This window comes from Lepidochelys kempii, chromosome 2 (assembly GCF_965140265.1).
Source record: "Lepidochelys kempii isolate rLepKem1 chromosome 2, rLepKem1.hap2, whole genome shotgun sequence".
Taxonomy (NCBI): Eukaryota; Metazoa; Chordata; order Testudines; family Cheloniidae; genus Lepidochelys; species Lepidochelys kempii.
Genome location: NC_133257.1, coordinates 160,934,232 through 160,952,844, shown reverse-complemented (window position 1 = coordinate 160,952,844; position 18,613 = coordinate 160,934,232). Strand labels below are relative to the sequence as shown.

Sequence of the window (18,613 nt, the reverse complement as noted above, 5' to 3'; positions counted from 1 at the left end):
GTGGCAAAAGTTAGGACAGGGCAGCAAGGTGAACTGACTGACCCTATTATCCATCACAAAATGTGGCTCAGGGTTGCTTATGAGCCCTTTCCATTTTTGGTTTTCAGATTAATGAGGTGGTGATGGCTTTAGTGCAGTATTTCTCTCCCAAAAATTTCAACTGATTTTTGTTGGTCCTGCTCTAGGCAGATGTCCGAAGCTCCCCTGGGCTTGAAGCACATGTTAAAGGACTTTAGCTCTTTTTGCCAGGGGGAGTAACTTACCATAGACTATCAGAAAACTAAAGTATTTGTCTTCGGCCATAGACCAAGGTTGCATAAATGGATGCTTGATAGCCATTATATTGCATAGTCCAGGTTTCACCCCCATTTGGTTGTTTGGTTTACATATAACGGCCAATGGGACAGACTATAGAGGAGATCAACAAGAAATCCCTAAGTTCTATACAAGCAGTGCAGCACTTCATTCGCGTCCATGGGGGCAGTCTAATCACTTCGGCAGTCAGAGTTCTCAAGGCTAAAGTCTGTGCCCAAATATTACATGGTGCAAAAACGTGGGGCTGGAAGAATACTAGTGAGTTAGAGGTTGTGTCAAATACATTTTTAAGGAGAATGTTCAGCCTCTCAAATTACACCTGACTTGCTTTACTCAGGGCAGAAATAAGGGAATGTATTATTTTAACCGAAGCCAATGCCTTTATACTAATTATTGGCTCAGTATTTTGCACATGAATCAACAGTGCCTTCCAATATTATATCTGGAAGAACAGCTCAACAAGATACATAGCCAACAAGTTCACCATTCCCTCCGTTCTTTGGGCTTTTTGGAACTTGACTTGGTTAGGACTGTAGGAAGAAGGGTGAAAACCTGAATGAAGCTCAGAGCAAATTATAGCTGTAATCCCTGAAGGTAGCATACAATAAATATGCCTTCTTGCCTTTCTCAATTAACGAATATCCACAGATATGAGAAATATTTGGATATTTTGAACTGTACATTAAGGATGGCCTCTTGTAATATTGGGACTTACAAATTTACCATAATTGAGAGCTCAACTGTGAAAAGTGAAAGTTTCTAAAATGTCACAATAACCTATAATGACAAATGTTAATGGGAAAAACTGCAAAAAAAGAGACCACAAGACTAATTATGTCCAAACATAAAGGCCTCCTGATATAACTCAAGGACTGCATTAAAATCATGTTTGGTAAACAAGGAAAGTGTGGAACTGGAAACCAATGACCCAAAATTGGAGTGCCAAATTAGGACTAACTGGTAGAAAAAATAATGAGGGGATGGGCTATTCCACCGCTCATTCTGTTCTGGGGATCTCAAAGACAGACTTTGGAAAACAAAGCGGATATTGGAGTGAACTTCACAACATAGCTGCCACCCCTGCCATCTTCTGGAACCAGGGCAGTCCCTAGAAGGGTGCGGGGCCTGTGACATATGTGCCAAGTTTCTAATGTGCTGGTAGATGCTCACCCCTTTCCTGCTTCTTCCCACCCCTGCTCTGCCCCACCCATTTCTGCCCCCCCACACCCCGAGCGTGCTGCGGCCTCGCTCCTCTCCCCTCCCCCTCTCTTGATGCCACAAAACATATGATCCGAGGCAGGCACTGAAAGAGAGGGGAAGGTGCTGATCGGCGGGGCCCGCTGTCGGGCAGGAACGGGAGGTTTTGGTAGGGGGGCTCCTCCTCCACACCCATCTACCCCTCCCAGTTCGCCTCCTCACTCTGCTCGCCCATCCGCTTCCTGCCTCACCCCCCTCCCTGCTTCCTCACAATTTTATTGAAGCGCAGGGCCCGGGGTGGATGCCCCAATTTGCTGTACCCAAGGAACGGCTCTGCCTGGGGCCTTCGTTATCCTGATACTGAGACATTTCCTGATCAGACGGGGCCAAAGAGAGAAACCAAAATTACATCACCACCTCCATCAGCTCCAGCTAAATCCCAAATCCCACCCTCTTGTCCCCAATGTGTCCTTTTTCTTCCCAACCTTATTTCTTTTCTTTCCCATCTCTCTCCTTCTTCCTTTTGTCTAATAAGAGCCTTTCTTAGCCAGTCAAAAATTTGCAACACTGTTGTAATCCTGTGACCAGAAAGAGGCAGCTAAAAAGCAATGCCCTAACAGCCTGATGCTGGTTCAAGTTTGCCATGTCTGAGTGGCTGACAGGACCATATGCTGAGCTGGTGTATTTTCAGTAGCGGGGTTGCAAGAAATAGTCAACTCCATATAGAAAAGCTGCATTTTCTATCTTTACTGTTCTTTTTCCTCCCCCTCTTATGTGCGTTTGCTTGTCTTTTAGGAAAGGGAATTGGACTATAACACCACCTCCAGCTTGTCTCAACTAATTTCTTCTCTTTTCCCCAAAATGATGGTATTAAGGATGGTAATAACTATTTGAAAGACTGTCAAATAAGGGTTTTCCCCCCCTTATTTCCCATAGTACTAAGCAGACTGAGGTCTCTGGATACCAAACCCTGAACCTTGTTTAAAACTGCTTAATATTGGATAGCGGCTGGGTTACCTTTCACCCTTTGGTCCCATTTATTCCATCTAAATTAACACAACAAGCCTTTACAGGTCTCTGTTTCCAGACTATGCAGATGACCTATTTGGAAGGGAGGTATGCTGCTACTGAGTCTTTTCTCCATGTAGGTCTGGCTAGGCTAAGACTTGCTGCACTCCTTATTGTCTTGTAACCTGCTCTGCCACAAGAGAAAGAAATGGTTATCTCCATTCCTGGCCAAGATAACTTTTACCACATCACCTCAGAAATTGGAATACTTGCTACGTAGTGAAAATGTTTTAGTTACAGGCTACTGCCCTATTTGCCTGGTCGGCTGGAAAAGTAAGAAAAAAAGTATGTGAAAAACAATCTACTTTTGACCTAAATGAAACAGTGTACTCCTAATTTTTTAAAATCTTATTTTTGTATATTGTTTCAGGGGAGGTGATTTTAAAGTTGTAACTGATGTTAGGGAATAGTTAATCTTGTCTTTTTAAAATGTGCATTTTTTTTGAGTCATGTTGATTTTAAATCTGTGTCTATTGTACTATGTGCAATCGCCTATGGTTAAGATGCTATATTAATAAACTTCATTTGAGAGATGTAATTAATGTTCATTAGCTATCTCACTGTAAAATCCCACTGGAGAAAAGGCACAGGTTATTTCTACTGCAATGTAGCTTGATGAGGTCATCACTATAAACCCAAACACAGTATGCCATGGTAAAAAATACCTGCACCTGTCTTCACTAGGATTTGACAGTGAGGATCTGACAGTTAACAAGTGTTAACTATCTTCCTTTTTGGGGTAGAGAAGACCCGGCCAATGAGTCAGCATTGTCAGGTTTTGTGTGTTCTCCACAGATTCTGGCACAGGGAATGTGTCAGGCACAGGCCAAGGGAATGGCTGGAGGATACTATACTATGGCTATTCCCAGCTGGTGTATAGTGCCTTGGGGTCAAGTGCCAGCTGGGGCAAATTAACACAGCCATCAGGCTGCTCTAAATTATGCCACACCTGAGGCAAAGAATCAGGGAGCAGTAACTGGTTATTGGTTTCTTAGCTTCTCCTCTTTCCCCCCGCTCTCCTAGGTTTCCATGGATGGCTGTGTGGGAAAGGATGCCATCCTTTGCAGGATCTCTCCAAAGTGCAGGCCAAGCCAGTCAAGCTCCTCCTGCTTTCCTTCAGCATAACTGAAAAGAAACCCCCAAAAAGGATGATACTAAGGCAGCCTGGGATTATGCCAATTCAACAGTTACCCTCAGCAGATTCCACAGTGAAGAGCTCTAGTGGAAGTTAAAGTTGTTTAAAGCTCACTGCAAAAATGCTGAAAGAGGACAGAATCACCTATCCTCTACTGGTATGAATCTTTCATCAGGTGGATGCAGAGGGCTTAGCTGGAGTGGGGAGGTATGGTTAATATACACCAGGGCTAGCTTTCCTGAGTCTAGCCTTCAGTTTAGTTAAAGCTGTTTTCAAAAGATTTTTCAAGTTGAAACACTGCAGTTTCTTAGCAACAACACTGCTGTAGAGTGCGTGCACTGCTTTTAAATTACTCAAGACAGCCTGGTTAAGTTTCTCTCAAGGATTCTGATTAGGTTTTAATTTAGGTTAAGCCACCTACATATCTTAAAATTTTCTTCTCTCTTAGTAATTGCAAATAAGGTTATAAATCTAAAAGCTCCTTTATACATATGTACATATATACCTTCACAACCAAAAATCATCTCTCATATAGTCTCAAAATATATATGTGAATCTTATATTAGATGAGCGATCACATACTCCTAACAACTTCTCCTTTGGGAGAAGAGTGCTAATCAAAGAAACTTAAGCTATAGCATTATCATTTCTGTAACTCTAACTCCTCATTGATTCAATCATTATCTTTTATTTTATGCCAGTTGGTTTGAATACCCCATAAAATAAGTAAAATAATTATTTCTGGGCATGTTTTTCATGAAGTGCTTATACATTCTCTCTCATCATGCCATCTGATTGTCCCTGAAATGTTTACATTTTGGATCTGCGCATGTAAAGAGCAATTATTGTAAGAATACTCTTCTCTATTCTGATTGTATTTAAAACCCTAGCAACCATATAAACGAAACGTGTATCAAATCTTGCAAAATCTTTTAGACTTTTCCACAAAATAATACAATTCCTTCCTACTGGGAAAAAAGCTTTAAATCTCCCACTAGATTTTGAATTTGACCATTCTACTTTTTCCATTAGCACAGTGAACCAATAGTCCTCTGTGTTCTCACTGATCCATATCCTGTAGTCCCTTTTAAGGTGAGTGGCATATTTATTATTTAAATATTCCAAAATTCCTGGTTTTAAGTTTATAAAACTTGTATGAAACTAGAATAATTTATATGAAATTTCAAAGTGCATTGATGATTTTCTACACTAAACGTTATGGTTTGCATTAAACACACCACATCTGAAAAAGTTTCAGACTTCAGAAATACCATTAAACCAAAATTTTGGGTGAAAGATTTTGCATGAAAAATTATTAATTGCCTAAGTCAGTTTCTTCTCAATGGAAGCTTTGCTTGAATGAGGACTAATTAAGAACTGCAAAATTTCAACCAACATGACTAAACATTTCTCTTACTAGAGCAGTTAAGATTTTTACATGGTTCAGCCAATAAACAGCGCTGTCAGAGCTAGGAATACTATAAGAATTCCATGACAGTTTTTTTTCCTCACCCATTCTATATAGCTAAAATGATTCTCTCCAATTTTCTCTATAGCTAGTAACATTACCTGGACTTTTTGAGAGATGAGTGAAGGAGATACACCCCACAAACTAACTCCCTTCCCTGCTGACAAGAGAACAGCAGCTCTAAAATGGCCACTGACCTGCTGAATGGTTATGACCGTGTTTAAGTGTCAGTTTCTTCAACACAGTACAGAGCTAAAAAGTGAAATTTTGGAAACATTTCAAGGAGATAAGTATTATCAGAACCGTGGGTATTTTGTCACTATCTGAAGGGTATTTAATTATCTTACTGCTACATTTTCTAAAGGATTTGGATCCTCCCCTTTTGGTATCACATATTTTTTATATTAATCAAAAAAGAGAATTCCCTATATTTCTTGACAAATCAGCTTTTTCAGGCACTGAGATTAAGTTCACATCTTCATGTGACCAGAAATATGTAATTCAAATGGTTTGGGAGAATGTGGGAAATAGTTTGTTCAATAGAATTTTTTCTCCCCTCATATTATAAGGGCCACTCAAACTACACATAAGAAAGTACTTTGGACTTTCTTTGCTTAGGGCTGAGATTTTGCCCATTAAGACAAGGATATACAAAGATCAGAATCCAATATATATATGAAAAAACTTTGCCATCTCACATGAAAACAACGATTTAGGTTATTTGGAAGCTAGTTCTGATTAATTATTTGCCCTATGAAATATTTAAAGGATCTGTGCTCAGCTCAGTGATTATTAAAACAGCACTTATACCGTTGTGAACAATGTATAATTACTTTAATTGATAAACACCATATACCTTAGATATTCAAGCTATACTTTCACTTTGATTTCCTCAAGATTTTCCTGATTACATTTTCTTCTACCAAACAGTTTTAAAACTTACCCCGACGACTTCCAAATAGCCACACTTAGTTAATAATTTGACATAATGTTTTTTTAAAAAGTTTCTCCAAAATAAAGCTTGAAAGAAGATATCCATTTTAATGGCATTTAAACAAGCCCCATTCCCATGCCTCCAAAACCACCCTTAACTGAATTTACTGAAAAATTATTTTAAAATGATCAGTTAGTAAAAAGACTTTCAAAAAAAGTCGTGATCAAGATGACAATATCATGCCTGCTAATAACGTTAGACTGAGATTTACTTACAAGTCAAAAAGGAGTGAAAAGCACAACCAAATCATATGATTACCTTTTAAGAAGGCTCACAATGAAGAAGCCTTTACCACGTTTATTGTCCCCTATGAAAAGGAACAGTCCAGCACTGATGCGGACATAGAAACCATGAGACAGACGCCACAACAGAGATAAACGTGGAGGCTGTAACTTTATTAAAAGCCAGTGGGGAACCACTCCTGAACCGACCTGGCAGGGCTGTTTGCACTGCAAATTTCAACTGGGCACCAATGGCTCTAGATACTCGAAGCATAGGGGTGGGAATGAAGGCAGTGTCCCTTTTATACCCTCCTGCCTGCTTGGGATGCTGATCCCCTACTACTTCCCCTCCTCCGCTCAGGAGGCTGGAGAAATGAGATGAGGAAAGCCACATGCTGCATAACACATGCAGGCATGCCCACTTCTGCACAATGTTGTACTCTGGGCCCAAACTCAAATCAGCCTTTTAGGTTACAGGGACCTTACATTGGACCCTGTTTAACCCACCAACCCCACTGGAACCCATCAAAGTTGCGACAATGTAATTTAACCCCACCTTCTAAGTGGACCTCTGATGCTAGATGGAAGGTGAAACCCACCCCCACAGCAGTTTGCTACTTGGGGAAAGTCCCTTCCAGACCCCAAATAAAGTTTGGCAGTCAGCCTAGCTCCCTGAGTAAGAGTGCACATGGAACAGAGCCCATGTGGGCTATTTCATAGAATCATAGAATATCAGGGTTGGAAGGGACCTCAGGTCGTCATCGAGTCCAACCCCCTGCTCAAAAGCAGGACCAATCCCCAATTAAGTCATCCCAGCCAGGGCTTTGTCAAGCCTGACCTTAAAAACTTCTAAGGAAGGAGATTCTACCACCTCCCTAGGCAACGCATTCCAGTGTTTCACCACCCTCCTGGTGAAAAAGTTTTTCCTAATATCCAACCTAAACCTCCCCCACTGCAACTTGAGACCATTACTCCTTATCCTGTCCTCTTCTACCACTGAGAATAGTCTAGAACCATCCTCTCTGGAACTACCTCTCAGGTAGTTGAAAGTAGCTATCAAATCCCCCCTCATTCTTCTCTTCTGCAGACTAAACAATCCCAGTTCCCTCAGCCTCTCCTCATAAGTCATGTGTTCCAGACCCCTAATCATTCTTGTTGTCCTTCGCTGGACTCTTTCCAATTTATCCACATCCTTCTTGTAGTGTGGGGCCCAAAATTGGACACAGTACTCCAGATGAGACCTCACCAATGTCGAATAGAGGGGGACAATCATGTCCCTCTATCTGCTCGCTATGCCCCTACTTATACATCCCAAAATGCCATTGGCCTTCTTGGCAACAAGGGCACACTGCTGACTCATATCCAGCTTCTCGTCCACTGTCACCCCTAGGTCCTTTTCCGCAGAGCTGCTGCCTAGCCATTCGGTCCCTAGTCTGTAGCTGTGCATTGGGTTCTTCCGTCCTAAGTGCAGGACCCTGCACTTATCCTTATTGAACCTCATCAGATTTCTTTTGGCCCAATCCTCCAATTTGTCTAGGTCCCTCTGTATCCTACCCCTGCCCTCCAGCGTATCTACCACTCCTCCCAGTTTACTATCATCCACAAATTTGCTGAGAGTGCAATCCATACCATCCTCCAGATCATTTATGAAGATATTGAACAAAACCGGCTCCAGAACCGACCCTTGGGGCACTCCACTTGACACCGGCTGCCAACTAGACATGGAGCCATTGATCACTACCCGTTGAGCCTGACAATCTAGCCAACTTTCTACCCACCTTATAGTGCATTCATCCAGCCCATACTTCTTTAACTTGCTGACAAGAATATTGTGGGAGACAGTGTCAAAAGCTTTCCTAAAGTCAAGAAACAATACATCTACTGCTTTCCCTTCATCCACAGAACCAGTAATCTCACCATAGAAGGTGATTAGATTAGTCAGGCATGACCTTCCCTTGGTGAATCCATGCTGACTGTTCCTGATCACTTTCCTCTCCTCTAAGTGCTTCAGGATTGATTCTTTGAGGACCTGCTCCATGATTTTTCTGGGGACTGAAGTGAGGCTGACTGGCCTGTAGTTCCCAGGATCCTCCTTCTTCCCTTTTTTAAAGATTGGCACTACATTAGCCTTTTTCCAGTCATCCGGGACTTCCCCCGTTCGCCACGAGTTTTCAAAGATAATGGCCGATGGCTCTGCAATCACAGCCGCCAGTTCCTTTAGCACTCTCGGATGCAACTCGTCCGGCCCCATGGACTTGTGCACGTCCAGCTTTTCTAAATAGTCCCTAACCATCTCTTTCTCCACAGAGGGCTGGCCATCTATTCCCCATGTTGTGATGCCCAGCGCAGCAGTCTGGGAGCTGACCTTGTTTGCCAGCAGCAAGAGCAAGCAGATGTCGTCACCTCTCCTGACCCTGTAGGCAAGAGACAAATCAACTGGCCTCTCACAGCCCTGTAGTTCAGTGGCAGGAGGACTGGGCGGGACAGGCTCCATTAATGAATGCCAGGAGGCAGCCCATCCTGTGATAGAGGGCAGTGGGGGGAAGGAATGACAAGCGCCCTCCCCATCCCTCATACATGCATCGAGCAGGGAGAGGAAGGGGGAGGCAGGGGAGCCCCAGTAGCACTGCCTCAGGTACTCCTGCTTGCAATGTCCATTTTTCCTCTTTCACCCAGAGGAGGAAGGAAAAAGGATACTCTATCACCTCCATCAAAGATGCACCCTGGCTAGTGAAGTGAGCATGAGAAGATGATATATTCCATGCCACTAGGAGTTGTGCCTATTAATTTTTCATACCAATGCATGACATGAAAAATTCTTTGTTTCTCCACATGATCATTCTTCATATTTTTAAATGTAAAATCATTAAAATCAGAATGGGATTTATAAATGTTAATAGTGGGAACGGTGTAAGAAAACTAGCAGAGGCATACTCAGACATAATGATTGGGGTATCTGAAAAGAATCGTCCTTCATGCCCAATGGGGAAAACAGAGTTAAGAAATTGGGAAAACCGATGAGCAACTTTGGTTCACATAAATGAGAATGTGTCAATTGTTGAACATATAAATATTTCTTTTTGAAGTGAAACATGTAAGACTGAATTGGAAAAAAATCATCCCCGTAAATGACTGATTATGCCTCAATTTACAGGCTGAATTTAGGAAGCAAGGGCCAAAATCACTCCTGTTGATACAGGAAAGTGGAAGTTGCCTTCTGTGGCCCAGAGGGGTTTCACACAAGCATATACCTCTCAACCTTCAGGCTTGCCAGTGTGTGACACAAGCAATCACAATGAGCGACAAACCATAGAAATGTGGAACACCTGTGCTTTGTTGTATGTCATGCCATAAGTGACATTTATAAAGGTTTTTAACTATAACAATATGAGAAAAGACTTTTTTCTTATTGTGACACTTAAATAAACTAGTTTTTAAAAAAAGGAAACTAAGAAAACAAATTCCATCATATGCAGTCATAAGGACCCCTCACCTTCGCACCCTCACACACAGGTTGCCAGAAGGGCCTGAATTCTGGACCTTCAGATCCCCGCACAGATTTTTACCCTTGAAGCTACAGGATTATCTCATTTTTTGCAGTCCAGCCTCCAGGGAGGAATGTGATGCATATTTAGGCAGCATGTTACACAACTATTTGGTAGAAAGAAACAGAAAGTTGGAATCAGGACTCCTGGGTTCTATCTCTGTCTGAAGTGCAATGGTGTTTAATGGCTGGAGCAGTACGAATGACAGAAGGAGAGTAGTGTCATCGCCCATCTAATCCAAGGGATTAAGTGCCATGGAAACACTGTACTGTAAGAAACTATGCTGGTGAGACATTCCTTGAATATCTGAGGTGAAATTCTGGGAATTTTACCACTGACTTCAATGGGGCCAGGATTTCACCCTTATAATTTAAATGTTCTTGTTTTTCCATTCTATAACAATATTTATTCTTTAAATATTAGGCTTCAATAAAGAAATATCTAATCTTTTTAAACACATTTTCACCTTGTAGATATCTGTAATTAACTGCCATCATTTTAACAGAAAGGAACAGAACAAATCTAAATGCTTTTGCAGGGTTCTTGTTCACTGAGCCCATCAAAGAAGCACTATCAAAATATCTGGGGAGATGCAAGACAATTGTGAGTGGCCTGAAATCATCTTAGTCTAAAAAACTGGAAATTGTATTTATGAATTCAATTTCTGACTGTCTGAGGAAGCCTGGCTGAGTTGCAGGGCGAGTTCTTGCAAGCAACTGGAGGGCAGGCAACCCAATAACTTATTTCTATTAGATCCATTAAAAAAATGAAGTGGGATTTCCAACAACAGTGTTACTTTTCAGTATGTGTCAATTTGGTGCTCTCTATCCATACACACAGATACATTATAAAGTATAGATATTCTAACTATATTTTATATGTTAAAATATTACAGGTGACATTTTTAGTGCCACTTATAGTTAAGTTTCCCTCACCCTTTCCAATATAAGACACACTTTTCAGTTGCTTATAACTTTGCCAAACTTTAACTATTAGGACTGAAGTATTTTATGCGGACTACTTTCCTCAGGCTTTATTTTATTTCATTTTTTAATTTCAACTGAAATAATTCAGTCATTTCTGAAAATAAAATTACAGGAAATACATTTTGCCCATGTTAAAAAAAACATTGTACAGATATTTCATCAAGGCTAGTGCCTCTGTGCTTCGAGGAAGCGCTTGTAATGTAGCATAGATTGGTCCTAGTGTCAGATGTGCCTTTTGTTGTAACCAAAAAAACTGCCCAAATTTGGCTAAATTACAGGCCTCCAAAAAGTCGCAGTTCACACATTGCTCAGTGGAGACTGGTTAGAGTTTGGCAGCTGAATTCTCTGAAGATTTCCTTTGCACTGGGCATTCTACAGCCCAGGGCTTGCAGTACTTCCTTTACAATGGCTCTTCTGGACAGCTGGGTGCCAGGCATCATAACTGAGAGCAGGGAGATTGTCCTGCGCTCTTCCTGCTGTAGGCAGCCTAGACAAGGAGGAAGCCACCTAACTAGAATGCAGAGGAGTGCGGAAAAAGGGGAAGACATGGGAAAAAGGGGGCAGCAGAAGAAGAGGGAATTAGGGAGCACACTCTTCCAGAACCTGGAACTGAACACTGGTGTCCTGAGTGTCTACATTTCTCAGCTGTCACTACATATCTGTGAAATCCATTGGCTAAATGTCTCTCTCATCCCCCTCAAGTGTTTGGTCCACTAAAAGGAGAGCAACCTTACCAGTTATTCCATTAGCTCAGGCAATGGAGATACGTGCTCTGGATTTAAAGGTACAGACGCTACTGGTGACCTAAGCTAGGGGTCTCAATGGTTCAACATGTTATTTCTGTTTTTTGTTTGTTTGTTAAGAAACTTGGAAATTATATCTGAAAGATTATATTAAAAGGTTAAGGTTGTGAAATCAAGCACTCAGAAGTGGGGAAATGCCAATGTAAGGTTGCCCTTGCAACCTTAATTTACTCCTTCCCCCACACCTCGTGCGCACGCATTGTGATACAGTCACACACTATTATGGTATGGTTATATACCATTTTTTTTCCCTCTGGGACCCATTCTTAGTTCAGTGAACGGGTGGCCATCATTGGCACATTCAATACCTTTGTTACTGTATTTATACTAGTTGCAATAAAACTTTGTCCTTGCTAGAGCGTCACAAATGCAAAATTGCTCTTTGAGATGGTGAAACATCTTTTGCCAGAGTTAAGGTTTTTAATGATACTTCTGTGAATGGCTGTGTATACTTGACTGTACCTAAAGATCATGCCTTAGCCCTTTTGGCCTTAAGGACTTGTCCTCACTAAGGAATTGAAGAACAAAGCCTAAACTCCATCTTCAGAATTTATGTCTGCTCCAACTTCCCTGTCTTCTTCAGCTGCTCTCACTAACTTCCCAATTAGTATAGAATCATAAAATATCAGGGTTTGAAGGGACCTCAGGAGGCCATCTAGTCCAACCCCCTGCTCAAAAGCAATTAAATCATCCCAGCCAGGGCTTTGTCAAGCCTGACCTTAAAAACTTCTAAGGAAGGAGATTCCACCACCTCCCTAGGCAACGCATTCCAGTGTTTCACCACCCTCCTAGAGAAAAAGTTTTTCCTAATATCCAACCTAAACCTCCCCCACTGCAACTTGAGACCATTACTCCTTGTCCTGTCCTCTTCTACCACTGAGAATAGTCTAGAACCATCCTCTCTGGAACCACCTCTCAGGTAGTTGAAAGCAGCTATCAAATCCCCCCTCATTCTTCTCTTCTGCAGACTAAACAATCCCAGCTCCCTCAGCCTCTCCTCATAAGTCATGTGTTCCAGACCCCTAATCATTCTTGTTGCCCTTCGCTGGACTCTTTCCAATTTATCCACATCCTTCTTGTAGTGTGGGGCCCAAAACTGGACACAGTACTCCAGATGAGGCCTCACCAATGTCGAATAGAGGGGGATGATCACGTCCCTCGATCTGCTCACTATGCTCCTACTTATACATCCCAAAATGCCATTGGCCTTCTTGGCAACAAGGGCACACTGCTGACTCATATCCAGCTTCTCGTCCACTGTCACCCCTAGGTCCTTTTCCGCAGAACTGCTGCCTAGCCATTCGGTCCCTAGTCTGTAGCTGTGCATTGGGTTCTTCCGTCCTAAGTGCAGGACCCTGCACTTATCCTTATTGAACCTCATCGAATTTCTTTTGGCCCAATCCTCCAATTTGTCTAGGTCCCTCTGTATCCTACCCCTGCCCTCCAGCATATCTACCACTCCTCCCAGTTTACTATCATGCGCAAATTTGCTGAGAGTGCAATCCACACCATCCTCCAGATCATTTATGAAGATATTGAACAAAACCGGCCCCACGACCGACCCCTGGGGCACTCCACTTGACACCGGCTGCCAACTAGGCATGGAGCCATTGATCACTACCCGTTGAGCCCGACAATCTAGCCAACTTTCTACCCACCTTATAGTGCATTCATCCAGCCCATACTTCTTTAACTTGCTGACAAGAATATTGTGGGAGACCGTGTCAAAAGCTTTCCTAAAGTCAAGAAACAATACATCTGCTGCTTTCCCTTCATCCACAGAACCAGTGATCTCATCATAGAAGGCGATTAGATTAGTCAGGCATGACCTTCCCTTGGTGAATCCATGCTGACTGTTCCTGATCACTTTCCTCTCCTCTAAGTGCTTCAGGATTGATTCTTTGAGGACCTGCTCCATGATTTTTCTGGGGACTGAAGTGAGGCTGACTGGCCTGTAGTTCCCAGGATCCTCCTTCTTCCCTTTTTTAAAGATTGGCACTACATTAGCCTTTTTCCAGTCATCCGGGACTTCCCCCGTTCGCCACGAGTTTTCAAAGATAATGGCCGATGGCTCTGCAATCACAGCCTCCAGTTCCTTTAGCACTCTCGGATGCAACTCGTCTGGCCCCATGGACTTGTGCACGTCCAGCTTTTCTAAATAGTCCCTAACCACCTCTTTCTCCACAGAGGGCTGGCCATCTATTCCCCATGTTGTGATGCCCAGCGCAGCAGCCTGGGAGCTGACCTTGTTAGTGGGTACCTTAAATGGAACCTCCAAATATCCACTCCCAAATAAACCAGTTCCCAAACCAGATTCCCAACCAGAATCTCAGTTTCAGGAATTGACAGTGCACTGAGAGTTTACTTTGGGAATACAGTTATAGGTTGAGGAGGATTTCTATCTGTAGGAAGGCAGGCAAAAGTCACGAGCTGTCTCACCTCCCAGGTGCCAGAAAAAAACGGTAATTAACCTTTCATGTGTGTTATTCTTTGAGATGTGTTACTAATGTCCATTCCATGTGTGAGTGTGCCACATGCACAGTTGCCAGAGATTTTTCCATTGGTGGTATCTGTAGGACCGGCTCTAGTGTCCTCTGGAGCCATGCGTGTATGTGCCCGCACCCTCCCACTTCCTTCTTGCCAGTACCTCTGACACAGGGGTAGGAGGGTGGGTCATGGAATGGACACTAAGAACTATATGCACTAATTAGAATAACTCTGCAATATATGACAGAAAAGTCCAAACCAGCCGGCAGGGCTCATTATGCTGGCACACAGCTCCAGAGGACGCTCGAGCCGGTTCTACAGATATCACGAAGAGAAAAATCTCTGGCAACTGTGCACGTGGCGTGGAATGGACAGAGTAAGCACTCAAAGAAGAACCTTTACTACTCAGAGCAGTGCTCCCTATTTGATCTGCCTCCGAATCCTTACACACAGCAAGTTTCTATATCATCCATCCACTAGCTGGTCACTTTTTTGAACCGTAGTCCCCCAAACTGTGGGGCGTGAGACCATTCGGGGGTGCATGGCGGGGCCTAGGGCAGCCCCTGCAGGCGGTGGTGAGGGAGTGCCACCCAGCCCCCATTCCAATCCCAGCTCCACTCTGGCTCTGGCCCCACCCCCAGTCCCAGCCACAGCTCAGGGGCCCTGCTCCTGACTGCGGCCTCACTCCCTGAAAAAGTTTGGGGACCGCTGTTTTAGAGGTTACAGGGATTTTTCACTTCATGCATATTATAAATTAGAGAGCAAATACATTTTACACTGGAAATAGAAATATTTGCACTTTCGGATTTCCTATGACTCAGGGAGTCTATGAACTGATTTCAAAACCATAATTTAGTAAATCAGTCCTCTAACAGATTCTTCAAAGCAGTTTTAAGAAAGGAGTCAATTTTTTTTTTTTTTTTTTACAGATTCTCAACAACATAAGTAATTTAATTAGACTAAATTTTGGCTATGTGCTTTAGAGCAGTGCTACTCAAAGTGGTGGTCCGTGGACTGATGCCGGTCCTCAAGCCATCAGCTGCAGGTCTGCGCATACATTGGAAAAAAAAAATACCGGTCCCCCATATCAGATAGCTTGAGAAGCACTGCTTTAGAGGGTATTCTCTAACTCCTCTCACATGATGTTTTCAGAAAAGCAGGTATCAGAATCTGCCATTTTAATATTTTATACATTTTCACACACAGAGTGGTAGGAAACAAGCAGCTGGCCTAACTGCTTTTTATTCAGGAGAGGGGATAAGAAACAAAGTTCAAAAAGTGTAGCAAACAGTATATTACAGGAAGACACAAGCTTCTTTAGCAGAAAGGATTTTCAATGTAAACCAGCTTCGATAGTCAAGATCAAAACACAAGTTTAGACATAAATGTTTAATTACTTTGAGACTGAGGTGAACTGCAAGCTTCAAGAGAGGATATACACACTTACCCGTCCTCGTTCGGTGAGGGTTGTCAACATGATGATCAGCGACAACCTATGATCCCAGACTACCTGCCAGAAGTGTGCACAGGTATGTGGAAGAGGACCTTGAGTGGCGATATATCTGTTCACAATGCCAGCAGAAGGAATTTCCATCTGTCAGGAGAAAGAACACCCTACCTCTCAATACTCAAATGCCCAAATGTAATATTGTTTTCTTGTTTAAAATAACTTTCACAAAGATGATCTTCTGAAGGAAGTTTAAAGAAACAAAGTTGAGTAACAAGATTAACAAGTTCACCTTAAATATCTTATAGAATATCACAATAAAATATCTTATAGAATATCACAATATTTGATTACTAATTTAAAATGGACCAAAATCACATGCTGAAACACAGCAATTTCTTTTAAATGATTTTTCTACACAACAATGAAACCTAGTTACAAACTCACTCAGATCCTTGAAGCCATTTACAAACTGATGAGTGTAGCATACAAATCATTACAGCTTAGTTAATCTAAAATAAAAGGTTATGGAATGACTTGCTCAATTTACTCTCAGCAGACAAACATTTTGAATTCTCTTGAAAATGTTTTACTTATCCTGTTGTACAATTTTATAACCTATAATTCTTTACTATCCCTCCCACATCTTAAAAGAAAAAATATACTTACAAAAAAATCTCATGTTTTCTTCTGCTTCTCAGCATTTACCCATATATTTAGCTTCTCAACAGCTAAACCTGTCAACCACAGCAGCACTTCTCAATGCTTTTCCCATTCATGACCTAAAACCCAGCTGCAGGGATCAAACTGTGCTCATATGTGGTGGTTTGATACACTGGTATATTTATCTGGAGAATGTCTTCTTGTGCTCCAGAATATACATGATCATTTATTAAAAAAGTCTCTCTCTCTTATGGTTGAAAACCTTCAAAAGGTGAACTGATGCAGAGAGGTGGCCCAAATCTGCAGTTAGCCTTAAATAATTACTCTCAGAGAAATATAAACTTACCCTATTCATTTCAATATGCCATTAAGTCTGAAATCTAATTATGACGATTTAAGTGCCAACTTGATTATTTCATTGCTAATCAAAGCAAATGAGAAAGGAGATGGACATTATGCATACAGACACTCCCCGACTTACGCAATCGTTCTGTTCCGGAATGACTTGCGTAACTTGAATTTTGTGTAAGTTGGAAATGTATACCCGACCATTACGCAAAACCAAACCAAACCAAAAACCCTCCTATTTTTAGCTTAGGGAAGTTTTTCCAAAAGTGTGGATTTGCATCTAAGTCGGGTCTTACAGAGGCTTCCTGGGTTATGCATCTGCTAAGAGGGTAAAATCCCTTTTTGGCGCCTCAAGTGGGTGGAGTTTGGTTTGTGGGCAGAGTACTAATACTTCTATTTTCTAATTTCTATTTGGATTCAGATTCTCAGGGCAATCACTCACAACTCAAACACACAAAAATGCTTTTAATACAGTTAGGCCAACTAGAGGAACAATCCAGACTTTCCGCATAGCTCCTGTGTCACACAAGTGAACATGTTCGCTGCTTGTATGAGGGCACATACTCTCAAAAGGAATCGGGCGCTGGGAGAGTAAGGGGGTAAACAATAAGAAGTTCATAAGAAGCAGTAACGATGGTTCTTCGAGACAAGTCCACCTATGGGTGCTCCACTGTAGGTGTATGTGTGTCCCTGCACTGCTGATTGGAGAATTTTGGTAGCAGTGTCTATTTGGCCCACCCCATGCACTACCTCGCCTCTCCCCCCTCACCTTGTGGTCTGCCACAAGGCTAATCAGTGTTGCACGGGCAAACCCTTCTCATTTCCTTCTCTACCACAGAGGGTATGATGAGAACTCCAAAGTAGAGGGGAGGAGGGTGTTCATGGAGCACCCTAGGGGGACATATCTTGAAGAACCATTGTTACTGCACAAGGTAACTACTACTTCTTTGAATAGTGTCCCTATGAGTGCGCCACTGTAGGTGACTCCTGAGAAGTATGCCCTACTGGAGGCTGGGGCTTCAGAGTCGGGTCTCTGATGGATGACAGTATCGTGGCACTGAATCTGGCATCTGTAGTAGAGTTCCCCAGGATGGCAGAGTGTTCGGCAAATGCATGTGCAGATGCCCAGATACCAGCGCTGAAGATTTCTGATATAGGGATACCCTTGGAGAAGGCGATGCACGAGGAAACCAATCTCATAAAATGTGTGCAGATTACAGATGGAGGTGCTAAATTGCAAATCTAATAACAGAGCTTGATAGAGTTCGAGGCCCATTAAGAGAGCTTTTGAGCTGAAATCGTGTGCCTCTAGATCTGTCTGCGATGGAGAGGAAGAGTCTCAGAGATTTTCTAAAAATTCTTGTCCTATCCAAATACAAGGCCCAGACTCCTTACGTCGAGTGTATGGAGGATGGCTTCCCTATTATCCTGGTGAGGTTTGGGATAAAAGGTAGGAAGGTGAATTAGTTGGTTCACGTGAAATGCGGAAGTCACTTTGGGGGTGAACTTTGGATGTGGTCTAAGCATGATGTTGTCGAAGACCAACACTGTGAAGGGTGGACGCGTCATCACGGCCGTTATCTCCTCTAGCCTTCTTGCCAAGGTAATGGTGACCAGGAACACCTTCTTCATGGAAAGATGAATTAAAGAACAAGTGGCCATGGTTCAAAGGGCAGTCTAGTCAGTTCTTTTAATACTAGATTGAGATCCTGTTGTCAGAATATGTCACAGAGTACCACTCTCTCTCTCTCTCTCTCGGTTGTGTGGGAATCTGCAGCTGAGACTGTTCACTGCCATGTTGTGTACTGGCAGGTAAGCTGCTGATATTGTAACATTATGGGAAATGAACCAGTTCCATAGCTTTAGTGCTTCCATTCAAAGGGAGAGGAAGCTGAAGGCAATGTCTGGCAGACATTTGAAGGCTGGATTGCACTGT

General features: G+C 42.5%; 1 protein-coding gene across 10 annotated transcripts in view; it reads right to left on the bottom strand.

Moving 5' to 3' along the window:
• Positions 1–18,613, bottom strand: part of PTPN3 (protein tyrosine phosphatase non-receptor type 3) — a 277,972-nt gene that overhangs the window by 16,726 nt on the left and 242,633 nt on the right. For all 10 annotated transcript variants that reach the window (XM_073332642.1, XM_073332646.1, XM_073332643.1 and 7 more), the window contains one exon: positions 15,667–15,813. In XM_073332642.1, coding sequence (XP_073188743.1) covers positions 15,667–15,813 — 147 coding nt within the window. The remainder of the gene's footprint in view (positions 1–15,666; positions 15,814–18,613) is intronic.